This window comes from Xenopus laevis, chromosome 9_10L (genome assembly GCF_017654675.1).
Source record: "Xenopus laevis strain J_2021 chromosome 9_10L, Xenopus_laevis_v10.1, whole genome shotgun sequence".
NCBI lineage: Eukaryota > Metazoa > Chordata > Amphibia > Anura > Pipidae > Xenopus > Xenopus laevis.
The window spans coordinates 118666074-118684611 of record NC_054387.1 but is presented as its reverse complement, the minus strand read 5'-3'; the positions used below and the strand labels follow the sequence as shown (position 1 = coordinate 118684611).

Here is an 18538-nt window from a genome sequence, read left to right as displayed (position 1 = left end):
TTCCACAAGCCAGAAGTAGAGCATCATCAGCCAACAGACGGGGAAAATTTTTTCGTGGCCAGAGTGGCCGGTTCGCGCTGCGGGGTAGTCCGCCACAAAGATCCCACTTTCGCTCCAAAACCAACGACAAGAACCGCCCCCCGTGGAAGAGTAATCGACCTCACAACAAACCATCAGCTGATAAGCCCACGTCGGCATGACGGGGCAATCCCTCCGGAATCGTTGGAACAGATCAGCGGAAAATTACTACGATTCCGGGAGGAATGGATCCGTCACTCTTCAGATGCCTGGGTCAAAGAGATCGTCTCTGGGGGCTACCATCTCGACCTGGCGGCACAGCCTCCCAGGAGATTCATTATGTCCAGGGTACCCTCCAATCCCTTAAAACAAAGACCTTTTCTGGAGTGCATAGACAAGATGGAGAGATCGGGGGTTATCACACCAGTACCTCAGCCGGAGAGATTCTCCGGGTTCTACTCCAACCTTTTTACAGTCCCAAAGAAGGACGGCACGGTCAGACCTGTTCTCGACCTCAAGCGACTGAACAAGTACATCCTTTCTGTGCGCTTCAAAATGGAGACTTTGAGATCAGTAATTCGGGGCATGGAACAGGGTCAACTAATGATGTCCCTGGACATAAGGGATGCCTACCTCCATGTTCCCATTTGGCCTCCTCATCATCGCTACCTCCGCTTTGCATTTCAAAACAGACATTACCAATTTGTGGCACTACCGTTTGGCCTGTCCTCGGCCCCGCGGGTCTTCACCAAACTAATGGCAGTGTCGGCAGCCACCCTGAGACTGCAAGGGATTTCGGTGACACCTTATCTCGACGACCTACTTATCAAAGCCCGGTCAGTAGAGAAGGCCAGGGTGGATCTCCAAAGGGCGATTTCACTTCTCCAGAGCTTCGGCTGGACCATCAATTGGTCCAAATCCAATATGACTCCGAGCCATCACATGACCTTTCTCGGGCTGGAATTCAACACCCTCACGCAGACCGTGAGTCTACCTCTGGTCAAACAGAACAGAATCAGGGGTCAGGTACAGTCTCTGATAGACAGCCCGGTATCCACAGTACACAGAGCAATGCAAGTCCTCGGATCGATGGTATCAGCCATCGAGGCTGTCCCCTTCGCACAGATACATCTTCGTCCTCTTCAGTCCAGCATTCTTGCCACCTGGAAGGGGGGATCGTTGAACCAACCTGTCCGGTTATCTCCGGCGACGAAAGAAGCTCTACGGTGGTGGCTGTCCCCCGAGAACCTAGCAGTAGGACAATCTTGGGCAACGCCAGATTGGAGGGTGATGGCCACGGATGCCAGCCTTCAGGGCTGGGGAGCAACTTGGGAGAACCACTCTGCGCAGGGCCGCTGGTCTCCCGCGGAGTCCAGACTTCCTATCAACATTCTGGAACTCAGGGCAGTGAAGTTGGCACTCAGTCAGTGGAGTCACCTCCTTCGGCTACAGTCAGTCCGCATCCAAAGCGACAACGTCACCACGGTGGCCTACATCAACAGACAGGGAGGGACTCGGAGCCAAAAAGCTCTGGCAGAAGCCAGAGAGATTCTGCAGTGGGCAGAGCAGAACTCTGTCAGACTATCAGCCATTCACATACCAGGCGTGGCCAATACAAAGGCGGACTTCCTCAGTCGAAATCAACTCGATCCCGGGGAGTGGGAGCTTCACCCGGAGGCTTTCGATCAACTAGTGTCAATCTGGGGAAGACCAAGCATAGATCTCATGGCGTCGAGGCGAAATCGAAAAGTCTCAACCTTCTTTGCACGATACCGAGACCCTCTAGCGGCAGGGGTAGATGCCATGACACAACACTGGCAGTTCAAGCTGGCTTATGTCTTCCCTCCACTTCCAATGCTCCCTCGGGTGCTCAAGAAGCTCAAGCAGTCCAGAGCCACAGTAATCGTAGTAGCTCCCTTCTGGCCGCGAAGAACCTGGTTCTCCGATCTTCAAGAACTGTCCGTGGCTCCACCGGTCCGGCTGGACGGCAGGCCAGACCTTCTGCAGCAAGGGCCCATAGCTCATCACAATCCCGGTCTGTTTGCTTTGACGGGCTGGCTGTTGAAGCATCCATCTGGCGAAATCAGGGATTGACGGAAGAGGTTATTGCTACTATGCTCAAAGCTCGAAAACCATCGTCTTCCAAGTCGTACCATAGAGTTTGGCACTCCTACCTCGAGTGGTGCAATGAGTCAGAATTTTCGTTCATGGAGCCCTGTATCCCTCGAATCTTGTCCTTTCTTCAGCGGGGCCTCCAATTAGGGCTTAAACTCAGCTCCCTCAAGGTGCAAGTTTCTGCCCTTTCTATCCTATTTCAAAAGCGCCTAGCTACTGAGGAGACGATTCGCACCTTTCTACAGGGAGTCGCTCACGTGGCACCCCCATTCCGACCGCCTACAGCTGGATGGGATCTCAATCTGGTGCTGGAAGCCTTACTTGATCCTCCCTTTGAACCCCTGGGTTCAATTTCCGATGCATGGATGACGTGGAAAGTGGTCTTTCTGATGGCAATATCCTCTACTAGACGAGTATCTGAACTTAGCGCTCTGTCTTGCGACTCTCCATATCTCATCTTTCACAAAGACAAGGCTGTTCTACGCACACTTCCACATTTCCTGCCGAAGGTTGTTTCGGAGTTCCATCTGAATCAGGAGATTATCGTTCCTTCCCTCTGTCCGGAACCTAAGAACGATAAGGAACGCAGGATCCACAGCCTTGACGTAGTCAGAGCTCTTCGCTGGTACGTTGAACGGTCAACAGCCTTCAGAACTTCAAGGTCATTGTTTGTGATTCCCTCTGGACCTCGAAGAGGACAGGCGGCTTCTAAGACTTCTCTTGCTCGTTGGATTAGAGAAACTATCAAGCAAGCATATACTACAAAGGGAAGAGCACCGCCTGAAGGTATCCGGGCTCATTCCACTAGATCGGTAGGTGCCTCTTGGGCTTGGCGTAACTCTGCTTCCTTGGAGCAGATCTGCAAGGCGGCTACCTGGTCATCCGTTAACACATTTACCAAGTTTTACAAAGTTGACACCTTTTCCTCGGCCGAGGCTTCTCTCGGGCGTAAGGTGTTGCAAGCAGTTATTAAGTAATTCTGCAGTTTCGGTCTATGCTCGCACCCACCCTGCTGTTTGGGACTGCTTTGATAAGTCCCCATCGGTCCCTGTGTCCCCCTAAAGACGACAGAGAAAACAGGATTTTTGTACTCACCGTTAAATCTGTTTCTCTGTAGTCGAAAGGGGGACACAGGGCTTCCCGCCCAGTGACGAGCTACAGACCATATTTGGTTTTCTGAATAGGTTCCTTGGTTTACTAGTTCTGCCTGTTATAAGTTTAGTAATTCTAGTAGCAGCTTTGGAACAAACTGAAGTCTGAGTACAGTGTGTGGGGTTAAGCCTAACCTGGCACGCCCACTTTAATTACTTCAAGTGTCCTGCCTCCTGGAGGATGGAGCTTAACCCCATCGGTCCCTGTGTCCCCCTTTCGACTACAGAGAAACAGATTTAACGGTGAGTACAAAAATCCTGTTTTCAGCTTGATTTATTGAATATTTCTGCAAAAACCCTAATAATCCCTCCATTCTCTTCCTCTTCCTGCTCCCTGAATTCCCAGGCTGTGCAGGGGAGCCAGCGGCTCTCAGCTCACTGCACTGTAGGACAGGAACCAATCAGCAGCTAGCAGGACCTGATAGGGAACTGAATCATGTCTGTGCTTGTGTGACTGCAGAACTTTGATTGGTTGTCTTCCTCCTACTGTGCTTCTGGCAGGGACCGTTAGGACCTGCCCACCCCTCATTTGAAACTGGGACCGTAGCAGATTATAGGGAGCTCCAATAAAGGGGCTATTTTTAAAGATAATATTAATATTTAGCACCATGTAAATATATTACTCCTAATTGCCTACAAAATTAGGGTTTTTCATTTATCCTATATGCCTATTTTAAATAAGGTATTTTAAGTATATGAAGTCCAACAGTCCCCCACAGGCCCATTAAATAGTGACTGTCAATGGCATCTTGCAGCAGCCCCTCTTGGCATTTGCCAGAACCCACAAATTGCTAAACTCGCCTCCTGCAGGTGAATTCACGGTGTGTCGCTTAAGTGGAACACCAGTGATGCTGCGAAGTTTATAAGGTCCTGGGCGTAGTAGTAAGCTTTCATCTCCCTGCTTGTGCTTTGTATTTTAAATGGATTAATAAAGCTATGCTTGTTTCACCGTGGATCTCGGTAGTACAAGTACAATCCCTATTGCTGTGAATCGACGTTGAGTGTGAGGCAGTTATTGATTTTCTGCCACCCCAAATTTTCCCAAAATCTATGTTCCATGTGTATGTGCCTAACCCTAGTCTGGCCCTGAAAAAAATAGAATATTCATCTTTCTTCATTTTGTCTTTCCTTGTAGATTGCATCAGTTGTGAACCTTATCACCTATAGAGCTCAATCCATTCACCCCGGGAAAGAAGGGTGGGTTATGAATCTACAGAAACTAATGGACAGATATTTCAGGTTAGAACCATTACTTACTTGATTTCATCAGCGGGGGGTGTGGGGAAAGACCGTGATATATACAGTACTTCATCATGACATCATGGAACATCATTTATCTAGTCAAAGTCAACCCTCAAACTTAATAGGTCAAAATTCTCAGAAAATCTTGGAAATACCTGGAAACTCAGGTGGTTTCATTGGTTGTCTACAGGGACTGCACCCAAAATGGCCCCATGTGCCATTACACTACTAGCTCTGGCACACACATTTGTTCCTAATTTATACTAGAGTACTTCTACTGAAGGCATGTGGGCAAGATGTGGTCCTCCGACTGCTTCAAGGGGTTGTTCACCTTTAAATTAACTTTTAGTATGATAAAGAGCAGGGGTCCCCAACCTTTTTTTACCCGTGAGCCACATTCAAATGTAAAAAAAAAAGTATTAAAAGAATATCTTGGGGTACCAAATATGGGCTGCTTTAGGTTATTTGTTAGCCCTTATGTGTTCTGGCAGCCTATAAAAGACTGTTTTGGCAGTCCACATGGTTTTTATGCAACCAAAACTTGCCTTCAAGCCTGGAATTCAAAAATGAACACCTGCTTTAAAGCCACTTGGAGCAACATCCAATATGTTGGGGAGCAACATGTTATTCGTGAGCTGACCTCTGTTATAGAGAGTGATATTCTGAGACAATTTGCAATTGGTTTTCATTGTTTATTATTTGTGGCTTTTGAGTTATTTAACTTTTTATTCACCAGCTCTCCAGTTTGCAATCTCCGCCATCTGGTCGCTAGGGTCCTAATTATCCTAGCAACCATGTACTGATTTGAATAAGAGAATGGAATATGAATAGGAGAGGCCTGAATAGAAAGATGAGTAATAAAAAGTAGCAGAAACAATACATTTGTAGATGGGGTCAGAGACCCCCATTTGAAAGCTGGAAAGAGCCAGAAGGATAAGGCAAATCATTAAAAGACTATAAAAAAAAATTAAATCATGAAAAATAAATAATTGAAAAGTTACCTAAAATTGTCCATTCTATAACATATTAAAAGTTAACCTAAAGGAAAACCACCCCTTTAAGAGTTCCAGTGACCTCGTATTATTTTTTATTATTTTTAGGGATGCACCGAATCCACTATTTTGGATTCGGCCAAACCCTCAAATCCTGCGTGAAAGATTTGGCTGAATCTGAACCCTAATTTGCATATGCAAAATAGGGGTGGGAAGGGGAAAACATTTTTTACTTGTTTTCTGACAGTCACGCGATTTCCCTCCCCGCCCATAATTTGCATATGCAAATTAGGATTCGGTTCAGCTAAGCAGAAGGATTCGCTGAATCCGAATCCTGCTGAAATCCCGAACCGAATCCAGGATTCAGTTTGGGATTCGGACAGGATTCTGCCATTTTCAGCAGGATTCGGCTGAATCTTTGTGTCTGGCCAATCCAAATCCTAATTTGCATATGTAAATTAGGGGCAGGGAGGCAAATCACGTGACTTCATCACAAAACAAGGAAGTGAAAAAAAATTCACTTTTTTTTCTTTTCCCGCCCCTAATTTACATATGCAAAGTAGGATTCGGTTTGGTATTTGGCGGAATCTTTCACAAAGGATTCGGGGATTCGGAATGCCAAATAGTTTATTCGGTGCATCTATAATTAAAGTCTGATCAAAATGTTATAATCTGACTGAAAGACATGTATAGAGAATAGCTGTCCTACTGAATGAACATTTGAAAGCCCTGGTCTAGACCAAATTTGCTGAACATCTTTGTGTTGATGACCTGTTGTATTTTGATCTGTGCAACTTCTGCATTTTCCAAATCGGTCTTGCAAAACCAGCCAGCCAGTCAGTGATCAGGTTAATCCACTATTTAATAATCAAGCATTTATATGAAGCTACACAATGGCTAATAGAAATGTTTATGTCTTTCAGGAATGAGTCTCGCAGTGTTGTACGCATGAAGGTCTTGGATGTTCTGTCCTTTGCACTGAGCATCAATCGCCAGTTTTACGAGGTTTGCTTTCGTGTCACTGTTAAAGTCCGTTCAGAATCAAATGTCTTCTTGTTACCAAGTGATATTTCTTCATGGCTTAAATGGGGGGTTCACCTTTAAGTTAGCTTTAATATGTTATAGAATTGCCAGTTCTAAGCAACTTTTCTATTGGTCTTAATTATTTTTTTAGGGTTTTTAAATTATTTTCCTTTTTCTTCTAACTTTTTTTAGCTTTCAAATGGGGGTCACTGACCCCCATCAAAAACAAATGCCCTGTAAGGCTACACATTTATAGTTATTGCTGCTGTTTGTTACTCCTCTTTCTATCCAGTAATGAAAACCAGTTGCAAATTGTCTCAGACTATTGCTCTCTATATCATAATAAAAGTTAACGCAAAGGTGAACAACCCCTTTAAATAGATACAGTTGTGCTCACAAGTTTACATACCCTGCCAGAATTTATAATTTCTAGTTAGAGAATATGAATGATAACACAAAAACTTTTCTTTCACTCATGATTAGTGGTCGGCTGAAGCCATTTACTGTCAAACAAATGTGTTTACTCTTTTTAAATCCTAATCACTACACAAACTACCCAAAAGACCCTGATCAAAGGTTTACATACCCTGGTGATTTGGCCTGATAACATGCACACAACTTGACACAAAACGGTTAGAATGGCTGTTAAGGTAACCATCTTCACCTGTGATCTGTTTGCTTGTAATTAGTAGGGATGTAGCGAACGTCGGAAAAAAAGTTCGCGAACATATTCGCGAACTTGCGCAAAAATGCGAGCGGTTCGCGAACGGTTCGCGAACCCCATAGACTTCAATGGGAAGGCGAACTTTAACATCTAAAAAAGACATTTCTGGCCAGAAAAATGATTTTAAAGTTGTTTAAAGGGTGCAACGACCTGGACAGTGGCATGCCAGAGGGGGATCAAGGGCAAAAATGTATCTGAAAAATCTGCCTGTGTGTGCTTGGAAGAGATAGTGTAGGGGGAGAGCTGTTAGTGATTTCAGGGACAGATGATAGTAAGCTTGCTGGCTAGTAATCTGCTTGATACTGCTCTGTATTGGAGGGACAGAAGTCTGCAGGGATTTGAGGGACATTTTAGCTTAGGTAGCTTTGCTGGCTAGTAATCTACTGTTCTCTTTAAACAACTGCCATACGTTGACCTTGTAGGCATTGTTTGCCCAGTTTTTTTGGACGCAGCCACTGAAGCACAGTTGCCAGAAAAAATATGCCATATAAATGCTGAAAATAGTAATTTTTCGCCATACGTTGACCTTGTAGACATTGTTTGCCCAGTTTTTTTGGTTGCAGCCACTGAAGCACAGTTGCCAGAAAAAATATGCCATATAAATGCTGAAAATAGTCATTTTTTGCCATACGTTGACCTTGTAGGCATTGTTTGCCCAGTTTTTTTGGTCGCAGCCACTGAAGCACAGTTGCCAGAAAAAATATGCCATATAAATGCTGAAAATAGTAATTTTTTGCCATATACGTTGAGTCAACGTATGGCAAAAAATGACTATTTTCAGCATTTATATGGCATATTTTTTCTGGCCTCTGTGCTTCAGTGGCTGCGGCCAAAAAAACTGGGCAAACAATGCCTACAGGGCAAATAATGCCTAAAAGGTCAATTTATACACTAATACAGCGATGGATACGGATTACGTAAAATATATTATGGCTGCTTGAAAAACGTCACTCCGGTGTTTTTTCTGGAGACGGTAATATTATGGATATTTAGACAGAATGTGAACAAGGTCACACAGCTAGATGGCAGTTGGTTGAATAACACACTGGGCAAAAAATGCCTACAGGGCAAATAATGCCTAAAAGGTCAACTTATACACTACTACAGCGGTAGTAAAATAAAAAAAAGTAAAATAAAAAAAAATGAATATTAAAAAAAAAAAATTAAAGTTGGTGCTGCTGAACTACTAGGAGCAGCAGATTAGCACACCAGTCCCACTCCCCAACACTGCTAGACTAATAGCACTGGGCTCTTATAGTAGTAGTAGTAGTAGTAGTAGTAAAACAACAAAAAAATAAATAAAAGCAGTCCTTACAAGGACTACTGTTATTGCAGCAGTCAGCAGATGAGATCAGAAGCAGGACAGCTGCCCACTGCAGCTACATACAGAGCACTGCAGTAGAAGGTAGATTACTAGCCAGCAAAGCTACCTAAGCTTAAATGTCCCTCAAACCCCTGCAGACTTCTGTCCCTCCAATAACAGAGCAGTATCAAAACGATTACTAGCCAGCAAACTTTCAACTGTCCCTGAAATCACTAACAGGCAGCAGCTCTCTCCCTACACTATCTCTTCAGCACACACAGGCAGAGTGAAAAAACGCTGCAGGGCTTCGGTTTTTATAGGGAAGGGGAGTGGTCCAGGGGAGAGCTTCCTGATTGGCTGCCATGTACCTGCTGGTCTGGGGTGAGAGGGCAAAAAAAAGCGCCAACAATGGCGAACCCAAAATGGCGAACGTCGCGCGACGTTCGCGAACTTCCGGCGAGCGCGAACACCCGATGTTCGCGCGAACAAGTTCGCCGGCGAACAGTTCGCGCCATCTCTAGTAATTAGTGCGTTTGTATAAAAGGTCAATGACTTTCTGGACTCCTGACAGACCCTTGCATCTTTCATCCAGTGCTGCACTGATGTTTTTTGGATTTTCATTGGGAAAGCAAAAGAATTGTCAAAGGATCTGCGGGAAAAGGTAGTTGAACTCTATAAAACGGGAAAGGGATATAATAAAATATCAAAGGAATTGAGAATGCCAATCAGCAGTGTTCAAACTCTAATTAATAAGTGGAAAATTAGGGGTTCTGTTTAATCCAAACAGATCAGGCAGACCAACTAAAATTTCAACCACAACTGCCAGAAAAATTGTTCGGGATGCAAGGAAAAACCCGCAAATAACTTCAGGTGAAATACAAAAAATACTGGAGGAAAATTTGCACTCATCAGCCCGAAAGCTGCGCATGGGACGTACTTGGACATTCCAACATGAAAATAATCCAAAACACAGGGCCAAGTCGACCTGTCATTGGCTACAGCAAAATAAAGTGCAGGTTCTGGAGTGGCCATCTCCGTCTCCTGACCTCAATATCATTGAGCCACCCTGGGGAGACCTCAAACGTGCAGTTCATGCAAGACAGCCCAAGAATTTACAGGAACTGGAGGCTTTTTGCCAGGAAGAATGAGCAGCTTTACCGTCTGAGAAGATAAAGAGCCTCGTCCACAACTACCACAGAAGACTTCAAGCTGTCATTGATGTTAATGGGGGCAATACACGGTATTAAGAACTGGGGTATGTAAACTTTTGATCAGGGTCATTTGGGTAGTTTGTGTTGTGATTATGATTTAAAAAGAGTAAACCCATTTGTTTGACAGTAAATGGCTTCAGCCAGCCACTAATCATGAGTGAAAGAAAAGTTTTTGTGTTATCATTCATATTCTTTGTAGAATGGTTAAGAAATTATAAATTCTACCAGGGTTTATGAGCACAACTGTATATAATAGACGTGGCATATTTTAAAGATATTGTAACAAAAAATGTGCAAGGTAGTCGTGCACTAGTAAATCGCATGGCTTTATTTACAAGCCCTATTTGCTTACAGGACGAGTTGATTGAGAAGGTAGTTACGTGCCAGCTAGCCCATATACCTGAGGATAAGGACCACCAGGTGCGCAAACTTGCAACACAACTCCTTGTGGACCTGGCTGAATGCTGTCACTCCTGCCACTTCAATAGTCTCATGGACATCATTGAGAAGGTGATTGTTAGATGCAGTGTGCAAAAAATGTCAATCTTTTCATTGTTTTGTGTGTAACCTGTTTCCTTTGATCCGTCACCTTATTGTTTCTGAATTTAGGTGGTGAACCGTTCTTTGTCTACACCAGAGTCAGGTCACGATTCTTCTTCTTCTTCTTCTTTAGAAGATGTGAAAACCTCCGTTTTGGGGCTGATGGTTATTCTACAGGTATGTCCCAAGCACACCTTTTTGTTGCTGGCTGAGAAGTACTGAAGCACTTCATGCGTTTCTTTTGGGTATTCAGGTTTCCCGTCTCTCCAAAACATACATGCAGGTTATTTGTCTCCTGCTGAAACTGGATATTGTGTGGATGAATGCGATCGGAACCTTAGATTGTAACTATGGATGGGCAAATTTAACCCTTTTCCGCTTCGGCAAAAAATTTGCTGCAAGTGAAAATTTGCCAAAAAGCATGTCTAATAGTTTTTTGACGCGCAACGCAACATTTTTTTCTCACATTGAAGTGTATGGGCGTCGTTCCTTAATAAGGATAAGTGGATTATATCGCTGTGTTTCGCCACGGAAATAATGCCCATAGACTTTGATGGGAGAAAAAAAATGTTGCGCATCAAAAAATATTTGTCGCCCATAGACTTTTAATGCATTTTGGCAAATTTTCGTCAAAAACCAAACGGGTTAAATTCATCCATCCCTAATTGTAACTCCACTGGGGCAGGGACTGATGTGAATAATAAAAAAAAAAAATCTCTGTAAAAGCCTACAGAATGTGAACCCAGGATTTGTTTCGGGATTCGGCCTTTTTCAGCAGGATTTGGATTCTGTCGAATCCTTCTGCTCGGCCAATCCTATTTGCATATGCAGATGAGGGGCAGGGAGAGAAATGTAATGACTTTTTTTAAAAAATGGTTTCCCACCCCTAATTTGCATATACAATTAGGGGCATATGCAAATTAGTATTCGGTTCGGTATTCAAATCATTCGTGAAGGATTAAGGGATTTGGCGGAATTCAAAATAGTGGATTCAGTGTGTGTGTGTGTATGTATATATGTATATATGTATGTGTGTGTGTCTGTACTCTGCATAATGTCACATTTTAATCCTCCGCTTAATTTTACATTTAAATCTTCCGCAGACCAAGCTATACATTCTGCCAGCTAGCCATGCCATGCGTGTGTACGAGATGCTGATTAATCATATCCAGCTTCACTACAAATACAAGTACAGCTCACCCCTTGCTAGCAGTATACGCCTCCAGGTGAGTCTGACTGTTAAAGGACAAGTAATACTAAAAAATTTATAAGTAAAAAATGTATTACTCCCCCTTCCAATAATACTGTTATCTATCTTTAATATTTAAACATAAATAATGTGTTAAAATCTCGCTTCCGGTCTGGTTTAAAAAGGCGATGTGGCGACCTGCACTTACGTGCGCGCTCCAATGCCCTGCTAGCAGTTTCTTTTTAAAACCAGAAGTCACTTGCTTCCATCGAGGGCAGCAACTGGCCTGCGGCCCTGAAAATGTACATCCCTGTTCTAGAGGGATGTTGTTGGCATGGGCTTGCAGCAGGCTAGTCTCAGCCATAAATAGCCTTGTCTGATGCGATGCAGAGCCCCATCTGCACCCAGCAGTCGCGAAAGTCTAGTTCTGCCGCTTGCTGATGGTTCCAGAGATCACAGTTAGGGTCCCAGTTGTTGGGAGAGCTACCTTTCTCCTCTCTGTTCAGGGTGTGAGAGCAGGTGCTTTATGAATGATTTTCAGCCTGCCTTCTCCCTCTGTGTTCCTGCCGCATTTAGGATTGGGAGAAGGTGTGTGTTTTATATCCTCCGCTTCATTTATTTCTGTAAGAGCTCGCCCATAAAACTGTCAGGACCAAAAAAAAAAACCCTGACAAAGTCAGTACGTTCATGCTCTTGTTCCTTTACTGCTCGCAGCTCTTAGGGAAATAAATCATCCTAACCAAAAGGGAGAACAAGGCAGGCTGAAAATCATTCCTACGGCACAGCAAGTAACTTCCGTTTTTAAAAAGAAGCTGGCTAGCAGGACATCAGGTCGCCACATCGCCTTTTAAAACCAGAACGGAAGTGAGATTTTAATGCATTATTTATGTTTTAAATATTAAAGATAGGTAACTTTGTCCAGGATGGCAGTATTATTGGAGGAGGGAGGAATTTCATTTTTTGCTTGTAAATTTTTAGTGTTACTTGTCCTTTAAGAGCAACCCTGTTGTTCAAAATGGGGGTTCTTTGATTAAAATTATAGCCTGCAAGTCAAAATTTGAGTGGTGTATATCCTGTATTCTTTTTCCTGTAAAAGGTGTTTGACTTTCTCCTACACCTCCGAGCTGACTCCTTGCGGCGTGTTGGGCTACCTAACAAAGATGGTGCCTTCAGATTCAGTCCCTATTGTCTCTGTGAATCCACGTAAGTTTTTATTGCTCTTGGCTTGTTTCGTTCTCTGCAGACTCCTTATTGTTTGTAGTTCTTTCATATGTCTATTGTCAACAACACTGTCCTGTCTTAATGCATAGCTAGTTCTCTTCAACACCCCAGTGCACAACTTCAAGTTTTTAATAAAAAGCTATTATAAGCCTTCATTAGGATTTTGGATATTAAGCTGAAGCGACAAACTTGAGTGCCATCACCTTTATTCTTCATGTAATGAAAAATCTGTTCTTTTATACATCGCTAGCTCAGCTCAACAGTCTTGGATGTTTTAAACCGTGAACCATGACCCCTCATTCATTATTCCAACTGCAGTTTCTGTGCTATCCCTTGGCTACACAATCTTTGGATTTAGGGCAAGATGTGATATACTAATATTTAGTCCCTCTGTTAACAGAAATGAACAAGAGAAGAGAGCAGCTGAACGCAAGCCAGCAGGCACCTTATCACCACCCTCTGGTAGCCCCAGTGTCCCATCACAGACTGTCGTTCCACGCATGGGTTTCCTTCCATTCTCCCTAGCATTTGGAGTTATCCTGCAGTGCCTGAAGCAGGCAAGTAGAGACACAAGACTTGGCTTTTGAGCAGAAATAGCCCTCTTCTAACTCAGTAATGTTTGTCTTTCTGCAGGAAACTGACTGGAAAGTCCTGAAACTAGTCCTCAACAAGCTGCCTGAATGTCTGCGTTACAAACTCCTCATCCTTTCATCGCCCTGCAATATAGATCAACTGGCTGCCTCCCTCTGCGCTATGGTAAGGATGACGCGCTTCCAAACTGTCTGTCAAATGCCCAACTCAAGGAGATCTCATTTAATGGACCAAAAATTGGAAAGTTTTTGCTGTATGTTATTAAAGGCTGGATATGGCCCTCTGATTATGCCCCTAGAATTACAATGGAAATTTGGATACACTTATTTCATTGTAATCTGGCATTATCCTGCTTCACCACACGGGTTTAATGCATTTGGTACACCAAGAGGCCCAAATCCAAATTTATCTCATTATTCTCTGAAAAGTATCAATAAAATTTCCTGTGCGGGGAAAAAACATGAAAAAGTTGGATTGTACTAAGTTTTCAGATTTTCTGAAGGAAAACCCAGACTTTTTAAGATTTTTGCCTGAAAACCACAGAATCTTCGGGTTATTGCACGAACCCAGCACAGATCAAGATATCTTCGGGACTTCTCCCACTGACTTATATGCACCCGCATATTTTTTTTTTTTTTCATCCTCGGGGGTGTAATAAATCCAGAAAAATTCAAATTTTTCGGGTTTTTGCCATTTGGACTTTAAAGTGGACTGTCCCCCAGACAAAAAAATCTGTATAATAATTATAAAAGTCCTTTTCAACTTAAACATGGAATCCAATTTCTATTTTTTATTTAAGCATTCGTAGCTGTTATAAGTAGGGATGCACCAAATCCACTATTTTGGATTCGGCCGAACTCCCGAATCCTTTGCGGAAGATTTGGCCGAATACCGAACCGAATCCAAATCCTAATTTGCATAGGGGAAAACATTTTTTACTTCCTTGTTTCGTGACAAAAAGTCACACAATCTCCCTCCCTGCAGCAGGATTCGGCCGAATCCACATCCTGCTGAAAAAGGCCGAATCCCGAACCGAATCCTGGATTCGGTGTATACCTAGTTATAAACTCATTTAAAAATATCAGCTGTCAATCAAATATTGGCTGCCCCTCCTTTATGCCTTAGGCATAGAGGCGGGGCAGACAATTACTTCCATTCAGCACTTCCTAGATGTCACTCAGTAGCGTAACTAGAGGGGGACGGGCCCTGGTGCGTTACGCGCAGCCGGGCCCCGCCCCCTTCCGTACGGCCCGCATTTTCAGTGGCGGTCGGGCTGCCAGGGGGCCCTGGCCTTCTCGCACCCCCTACTCCCCTGGTAGTTCCGCCACTGATGTCACTGCTCTCCCCACATTCCCCCATTCTCTTCATCGTTTAATTGTGTAGCCAGTGCATGGGGATGGACATCAGGTCCCCCATTCTGGTGCACAAACAAGATTCTGAGATGATACAAGACTTGTCTTAATAACAGTGTCCACAAAATGGCTGCTGCCTGCTTGTTATAATTATGAATTCCCAGACTGAAGGAAACAAGATTCAAATCATTTATACAGTGTAATTAAAGTTCATTTTGCTTAACTAATGTGATAAAATGGATTTTGAATAATTTTTTTTAATGAGTCCCCTTTAATAAATAACCCCCCAACTGTTTTGGACTTGAAACTGAAAATGTTTCCTTTGTTTTTCTAGCTTACAGACAAGACTGCAAGTGACCGCCTTTACATTACTCCCGATGGCTTCTCTCGTACTGATCTGCAGCTGGCAGTGGTTCCTGTGCTGACTGCCTTAACTTCATACCACCAACACCTAGAGCTCTCTAAACAGGTACAGGAAAATGTATTCCTTATGTAAAGCCATGCAAGAATTCCACTCTTCATCCAATGGAGAGCACTGTATGCGGGTGTATGCGTGAAATTGCTGCGTTGGAACAATGGCTGCTCCCTGAGATACAAATAAAACACATGCATTCAGCTGATTTGGACCTCCTGTCTAATATGTTTTAATGAACTTTTTTTTTTTTTTTTTTTTTTTTTAAATGAATTTGAATATAAATGCCGCTTCGGAAAAAAGTGTATTTTTTTTTGGGTTTTTTTATATTGTTCATTAACCTAGGGGCTTTTCAGCAGTTAATCACTACTAACCAAGCATTGTCCTCAAAAAGTGCAATATATACCAGTTTTTAACATGAGACTAATAGGACTGCCTAATAAATGTAAATTTTTCCTAAATGTCATTTTTCCTAGAGGGATATGGTGAGGTGTCTAGAAACAGGCCTGATCTTTCGCTGTGGCAAGCAGTGTGTTGTGGCACTTTCCATGTGTGTGATCGAGATGCCAAGCATTCTAATAAAGTCTCTCCCGGTCCTCATCGTGAAGCTAACCCATATCTCGGCCACGGTCACCATGGCCATACCAATGCTGGAGTTTCTGTCAAGTAAGTACGACTTAAGTAGCTGTGTAAACCTGTTGAGGCATAAATGAGTGGGAAAAGTATTTTCAGCTGAATAATTTGCAGCCTTCCTCTGTCTGTTGCGCTAAAGCTGACTTGTTTTCTTTCAGCCTTGGTCCGCCTGCCCCACTTGTATGCAAACTTTGCTGCAGAGCAGTATGCCAGTGTATTTGCCATCTCCCTTCCATACACCAACCCATCAAAGTGAGTCTCCATATTCACGCTATTCACTAAACGTTGCTCATATTCAATATGGGGGGGGAGAGATATATTCTACTGTATAAATTGAAGGGATGCACCAAATCCACTATTTTGGATTCGGCCGATCCCCCAAATCCTTCGTGAAAGATTCGGCCGATTGCCGAACTGAATCCGAATCCTAATTTGCATATGTAAATTAGGGATGTGAAGGGGAAAACATGTTTTACTTCCTTGTTTTGTGACAACAAGTCACACAATTTCCCTCCCCGTCCCTAATTTGCACATGCAATTCTGCTGAAAAATGCCAAATACCGAACCGAATCCTGAATTCGGTGCATCCCTAATATATTGCGATCAAATGGCAAAGGATACCAATTACAGATTTGCAGCGGATTGCCTATATTAGTTCTTGCCTAATCCATCACCAACTATGTAACAACCCAAGTACCCTTAAAAAAGTGGACCGCATGCAGCTGCTACTGTATAGCTGTTCTCTTTAGGTTAAGATGCCTTGGTATCAAGGGTTTGAATAGGGTGCTGTCTTGAATAGGGTGCTGAGTTTTAAGGTGGCACAGGGATGGGTGATAACAATATATGTGGTGTTTGTACATACACTGCATTTGGTAGTTTAAAAGGATACTGTTATGTTTTCTCAAAAGAGCAATCAGATTGGGCAGGGTTGCCACCTTTTCTGGAAAAAAATACCAGCCTTCCTATATATTTATCTTTTTCCCCTATTAATAACATTGGGATCAGCCATCATTTTTACCAGCCAGACCGGTAAAATACTGGCCAGGTGGCAACCCTAGACATGGGGCTGGACATATTATCAGTTTCCCAGCTGCTCCCAGTCATTGTGCTATGATAAACTTCAGTCACTCTTTACTGCTGTACTGCAAGTTGGAGTGATATCACCCCCTGCTGCAGCCCATCAGCAGAACAATTGGAAGGTAACCAGCTCCCTAACACAAGATAACAGCTCCCTGGTAGATCTAAGAACAGCACTCAATAGTAAAATCCAGGTCCCACTACGTCACATTCAGTTACATTGAGTAGGAGAAACAACAGCCTGCCAGAAAGCAGTTCCATCCTAAAGTGCTGGCTCTTTCTGAAAGCACATGACCAGGCAAAATGACCTGATATGCACCTACACACCAATATTACAACTAAAATAAATACACTTGTTGGTTCAGGAATGACATTTTACATAAGGTGGCACAGGGATGGGTGGTACAATATATGTGGTGTTTGTAAATATCCTGCATTCTGGAAGGTTAACTGGCTATGGATATTACATTGTGGCACTGTGTGCCTAATAACAAAAATTTGTTTGATTCCATAGGTTTAATCAATACATTGTATTCTTGGCACACCATGTAATTGCCATGTGGTTCATCCGGTGCAGACTATCGCTGCGCAGAGACTTTGTGCCATATATAACAAAGGTAAGTTCAGCTACACAAAAAAAAAATCCTTGCTTATGGTAGTTATTGGGCCCCATGCAGCGTGTTAAAATGCAGTTTAGTGAACCTGAGCCCACTTAAAGGAGAAGCAAACCCTTACTGATCTATGTAGGGTAGGGGGGTAGGGTTTTTTAATCTTTTGGGTTTGCTTCTCCTTTAAGTTGTGCGTTTATGAACTGGAGCATTGAGAAAGAAGAAACATTGGTGGGCTGATTTCCCCAGTTATAGTGTTGATTAGTGTATTCTTGAAACCTTTCCGAGGGGCTGTGCAGTAATTGGTGACTTAATCTTTACTCTGGTCTGTATACCAGGGTTTGCGATCCAATGTCCTGCTGAGCTTTGATGACACGCCAGAAAAGGGCAGCTTTAGAGCTCGCAGCACCAGTTTGAACGAGAGACCCAAAAGGTACTGTGTTTTTTTTATTCTTTTCTTTTCTTCTTCATTATCCGGTAAAAACGATCACGTCTAAAAAATAGCAAAATGCAGGTTTTCAGTCATCAGTTAAGGGAACACAGAAACAAGAGAGAGAGAGCCTTAAACAATGATATTATTCAAAGCAGATAAGTGTCCTTTTTTTATTAGATATCCTGCATTAATCCTTGGTCCCCTGGGTTAATTTTTTTTTAATTCAAATTTCTTTTTTTAAACATTATTTTTTCCCAGTCCTCCTATTTTATTTTTAAGGCGTGTCTTACACTTACCCATTGAGTCTGATTGGCTTGCACTTACCCATTGAGTCTTACACTTGCCCATTGAGTCTTACACTTGCCCATTGAGTCTTACACTTGCCCATTGAGTCTTACACTTGCCCATTGAGTCTTACACTTGCCCATTGAGTCTTACACTTGCCCATTGAGTCTTACACTTGCCCATTGAGTCTTACACTTGCTCATTGAGGCTTACACTTGCCCATTGAGGCTTACACTTGCCCATTGAGGCTTACACTTGCCCATTGAGGCTTACACTTGCCCATTGAGGCTTACACTTGCCCATTGAGGCTTACACTTGCCCATTGAGCCTTACACTTGGCCATTGAGCCTTACACTTGCCCATTGAGCCTTACACTTGCCCATTGAGCCTTACACTTGCCCATTGAGGCTTACACTTG

At 43.2% G+C, this 18538-nt stretch overlaps 1 protein-coding gene across 6 annotated transcripts in view; it reads left to right on the top strand.

Moving 5' to 3' along the window:
- Positions 1-18538, top strand: part of tsc2.L (TSC complex subunit 2 L homeolog) — a 70366-nt gene that overhangs the window by 30662 nt on the left and 21166 nt on the right. For all 6 annotated transcript variants that reach the window (XM_041577516.1, XM_041577515.1, XM_018236582.2 and 3 more), the window contains exons 13-25: positions 4420-4523; positions 6442-6523; positions 10134-10289; positions 10389-10496; positions 11423-11545; positions 12605-12711; positions 13130-13286; positions 13363-13485; positions 15007-15141; positions 15561-15750; positions 15876-15969; positions 17309-17411; positions 17741-17835. In XM_041577516.1, the coding sequence (XP_041433450.1) occupies positions 4420-4523; positions 6442-6523; positions 10134-10289; positions 10389-10496; positions 11423-11545; positions 12605-12711; positions 13130-13286; positions 13363-13485; positions 15007-15141; positions 15561-15750; positions 15876-15969; positions 17309-17411; positions 17741-17835 (1577 nt within the window). The remainder of the gene's footprint in view (positions 1-4419; positions 4524-6441; positions 6524-10133; positions 10290-10388; positions 10497-11422; positions 11546-12604; positions 12712-13129; positions 13287-13362; positions 13486-15006; positions 15142-15560; positions 15751-15875; positions 15970-17308; positions 17412-17740; positions 17836-18538) is intronic.